We start from the raw sequence: 4,573 nt of genomic DNA on the forward strand, positions 1-4,573 counted from the left end.
ACCACGCCCGGATAACAAGGGATCTTTTAAAGTGACAAGTTGATTCTTTTAGCTATGAGTGAGTACTAGAGGTAAAGTGAACTTTATCAATTTTATGTCCTAACAACAGGCATTTTAAATGTCATTGCCTTTGTAAGCTCATTCAAACAATTCAAAGTTCAATTGTTTTATGTTCTTGTCACAGTTTAGTTTTCAACATATTTGGCATATAGCATATATAGGCCATATTCTTTAAGAAAACAGACCAAGTCAGGAAAAGAAGGAAGGAAGGAAGGAAGGTCACAGGAAACCAAAAGAGGGACATATTCAGAAGCCCCAGAATGAGAGGCACAGGAGTAAAGACAGCACAGCAGTGCTGTCTGAAAAGACCCAGGATGGGCACACAGTACAGGAACGGTGTGGGCGTCCCCAAGTGTCATGCAGTGAGACAAGTATTTGAATGCATGTGAGATCTTTTTAGGTCCATGTTGAAGGGATAGTCATTGCTAGCTGATCAGTGTACACACTTTCATAGTTCTCTTTGTGCACAGATGCAGTATGCAAGCACATTTACATTCTTACAAAAGCAAACTGATATTTTATCTGAGGTTCTGCAAACTGTTTTGTTTATTCATTTTTACAATGTACCATGAACATATTTTTCATGCACATGGGTGAAAATCCTGTACTAAAAGACAGACAGCACTGGAGTTGGGTCAGAAGGCTGCTGGTAAGGACAGTGACACCTGAAGCAGAGTCTCGGCTGAAGGTTAAAGCACAGGCCTGGCAAGTATCTACCAGGGAAAGCGGGGCCAGCAGTGTTCTTTCTCTTCAGAGAGGTCAGAATTGAAGGCCAAAGGCATTAAAGGTATGGGATGTCATGTAGGCCCCTCTGGCTCCTGCCTCCGCCGCCCCTCACCCCCCTAACTCCCCGCTGGCCCCTGGGGACTAAAGCATCCTGTGCATCTCTTGGCACCCAGTGAAAACCACCCATTTTCTGCCTCTTTCTCAGCTCTTCCCGAGCCCTAGTCATATCTGCGCACTCTCTCATCATCTCCTCACTGCTTACATGCCTGTCCTGTAAGTCCTCTTGGGAGTTCTTGGGAGAATCATCTGTCCCCCTATCTGTTTTTCGTTTTGCTTTCCGGGGCACATAATCTTCAGCAGGGCGCTTTTCTGCAGCCCGCGCCTCGCTGGCTGACTTTGCCTGGGAATCAGGCTTGCTCTCCCCTTGGTGCTTGCCCTCCCTGTCAGACTTTCCCTGCTTCTCAGGCTTCCCCTCATCTTGCCCCTGCTCATCTGGCTTTGCCTCCTCCTCTGGCTTGCCCTGGCGTGGTGCTGGCTTTGCTTTCTTGTCTGGCTTCTCTTCCTCGTCTGACTTTTCTTCATCTTCAGGCTCTACTTCATCTTCTGGCTTTCCCTCCTTTTCCAGCTTGCCTTCGTTTTCACCTCGGACTTCTTCCATGTCAAGATTTCCCTCCTTTTCCTGTCCTGGGGGTAGAAGTGGGGAAACAGGAGGCAAAGAAGAGATGTGAGAGACTGAGACACCTGACAGAATACAGGCTCATTAACATCTGTCTTTGCATTTGGTGCTTTCAAGGGGTCCCTCCCTGGTGGCTGTCCCAGTCCTCCAAGTATGCTGTAGGCTTGCACCCCTCCTACACCCAACATGCCATCCCAGGTCTTATCACCTTCTTGGTGCTCCTTCAGGGTGGCAAGCTCTGCGTGTGTTACGTGGGATAGCTTGGGAGGGGGCAGGCAGTGGGATCCCAAATCCTGCCCCATTTTGTCCTTATTCACTGACCTGCAGGGATCCTGGGCAGGTCGACCCTCTTTCACAGATGTCACAATGCGCTGGGAACAGCAGAGACCTACAGACAGGACACAGGGGCAGTGTCTGCGTGGTACTATGTGTACCTATCTGGCAGCCCATATTCATCACTCAATCTTTTCCTCCATTACCTGTTACCCCGCCACCCCCGCATACCCCAGCCGCCATTTCTTTTCAGGCCTTGGGCACCAAATCAGGATGCTTTCCAAACTCAGTTTTACTCTGCGCTCCCCACTAGGACTCTGGAGGCAGCCTGCCCCACCCCCACTCACGTTCGGTCCGGGTCAGTTTGTCTTCAGAGCCTGGAGTGTGCATTCACTTCAGAATGCATCTGTCTATGTCTCACCCTCACCGTCGCACTGCGGGCCCCCCTCACCCCCCCCCCGCCTGTTCTAAAACGGATTAGGAGTGGGATGAAGGAAGAAGAACCCCCTGTGGGGGTTCTCCTTCCTCCCTCCTCTTGCCTGGTCTGCTGTGCCCCCTCCTAACCAATCTCCTGGATCCCTTCCCCCTCCCCTCCCGCTGATGCTGGTTCCAGCTGCCACCGCCTCCCCCTTCCCTGCTGGCAGAGCCAGCATTTAAGTACTGACCTGAGGAGACCCAGGACAGGCCTGTGCACCTTCTCTGGGCTCACAGTAACCAGGACAGCTCAAGTAAATGGTGCTGCGCAAATGCGGGTGTTGGGCACAGGTATCCCCAGCAGCAGCAGCAGCAGCAGCAGCAGCAGCAGCAGCAGCAGCAGCAGCAGCAGCAGCAGCAGGACTAGCTGGCGCGGGGGCTGGTGCCCACGTGGGCACCAAGCCAGTCACGTGAGCAAAGCGTCACCCGAGCTAAATCCATCTCCCCAATTGTCTCCCCACCTCCCATTCCCGGAGGATCTGGGTAGCAATGCACAGTTAGGGGGAGAGTGGAGAAAGGGGAGGAGTGGCCAAGGAAAGGAGGGGAAGGCTTCCTGACTCCAGGAGATTAACTCACTGTCTTCTCTAAGAACCCCAGTGAGATGCGCATCCTCACAAGTTATGACAGCCTAATTGGGGGTGGGGGGCGGCATTTCCAAGAATTATCAGCTCCTGAATCCTGAATGCAACAGATCTACCTAAGTACAGAGCCTGAGGGTGGTACCCTCCATGAAGGGAGCATCTACTGAGAGGGCTGGTGTTCTCAGGTTTCTGTCCTTAGCCTTCTAACTCCTTAGTTAGAAGTGTGGTGTTCCCACTCCCTGGATGATATCTTTCTTATTCACTTCCCTTTAAATATCAATTGTTTGACAGAGTGCATTTCCACTGTAGTCCCTCTTCCACCTCAAGCCTGCCTCAGCAACTAGATACTAGATACTAGTGCTTCATTGGCTCGTTAGAACTTTGTTCAGTCCATATACTATTTTCATTAGCTCAATTCTATCTTGTCTGATCCAGCTCCACACCGAAAACGAACCCTCTAATATTTGGTCCGTTTCCATTAAGTAAGAATGACATGCAATTAATAAAAAAAGCATTAAAATATTTATAAGAACTCAAGAAGGTGGACTCCAGAAAATCAAATAACCCCATTTAAAAATGGGGCTCAGAACTGAAAAAAGAATTCTCACCTGAGGAATACCGAATGGCAGAGAAGCACCTGAAAAAATGTTCAACATCCTTAATCATCAGGGAAATGCAAATCAAAACAACCCTGACATTCCACCTCACACCAGTCAGAATGGCTAAGATCAAATATTCAGGTGACAGCAGATGCTGGCGAGGATGTGGAGAAAGAGGAACACTCCTCCATTGTTGGTGGGATTGCAAGCTTGTACAACCACTCTGGACATCAGTCTGGCGGTTCCTCAGAAAATTGGACATAGTACTACCGGAGGATCCAGCAATACCTCTCCTGGACATATATCCAGAAGATGTCCCAACCGGTAAGAAGGACACATGCTCCACTATGTTCATAGCAGCCTTATTTATAATAGCCAGAAGCTGGAAAGAACCCAGATGCCCCTCAACAGAGGAATGGATACAGAAAATATGGTACATTTACACAATGGAGTACTACTCAGCTATTTAAAAGAATGAATTTATGAAATTCCTAGGCAAATGGATGGACCTGGAGGGCAGGCATCATCTTGAGTGAGGTAACACAATCACAAAGGAACTCACACAATATGTATTCACTGATAAGTGGATATTAGCCCAAAACTTAGGATACCCAAGATATAAGATACAATTTGCTAAACGCATGAAACTCAAGAAGAATGAAGACCAAAGTGTGGACACTGTGCCCCTTCTTAGAATTGGGAACAAAACACCCATGGAAGGAGTTACAGAGACAAAGTTTGGAGCTGTGATGAAAGAATGGACCATCTAGAGACTGCCATATCCAGGGACTCATCCCATAATCAGCTTCCAAACGCTGACACCATTGCATACATTAGCAAGATTTTGCTGAAAGGACCCAGATATAGCTGTCTCTTGTGAGACTATGCCGGGGCCTAGCAAACACAGAAGTGGATGCTCACAGTCAGCTATTGGATGGATCACAGGGCTCCCAATGGAGAAGCTAGAGAAAGTACCCAAGGAGCTAAAGGGATCTGCAACCCTATAGTTGGAACAACATGATGAACTAACCAGTACCCCGGAGCTCTTGTCTCTAGCTGCATATGTATCGAAAGATGGCCTAGTCAGCCATCACTGGAAAGAGAGGCCCATTGGACTTGCAAACTTTATATGCCCCAATACAGGGGAATGCCAGGGCCAAAAGAATGGGTATGGGTGGGTAGGG

At 48.8% G+C, this 4,573-nt stretch overlaps 1 protein-coding gene across 1 annotated transcript; it reads right to left on the reverse strand.

Moving 5' to 3' along the window:
• Window positions 1-323: 323 nt before the first annotated feature.
• On the reverse strand, window positions 324-2,578 carry LOC110286384 (transcription elongation factor A protein-like 3). Its single transcript, XM_021152755.3, has 3 exons — window positions 2,401-2,578; window positions 1,784-1,850; window positions 324-1,470 (listed from the first exon to the last, which is right to left on the reverse strand). Exon 3 carries the CDS (start codon window positions 1,442-1,444, stop codon window positions 842-844), a length of 603 nt encoding a protein of 200 aa, XP_021008414.2. The 5' UTR covers window positions 1,445-1,470; window positions 1,784-1,850; window positions 2,401-2,578; the 3' UTR covers window positions 324-841.
• Between the last annotated feature and the right edge of the window lie 1,995 nt (window positions 2,579-4,573).

Source organism: Mus caroli, unplaced genomic scaffold (assembly GCF_978045245.1).
Source record: "Mus caroli unplaced genomic scaffold, Mus_caroli_1 scaffold_5, whole genome shotgun sequence".
Classification (NCBI taxonomy): domain Eukaryota; kingdom Metazoa; phylum Chordata; class Mammalia; order Rodentia; family Muridae; genus Mus; species Mus caroli.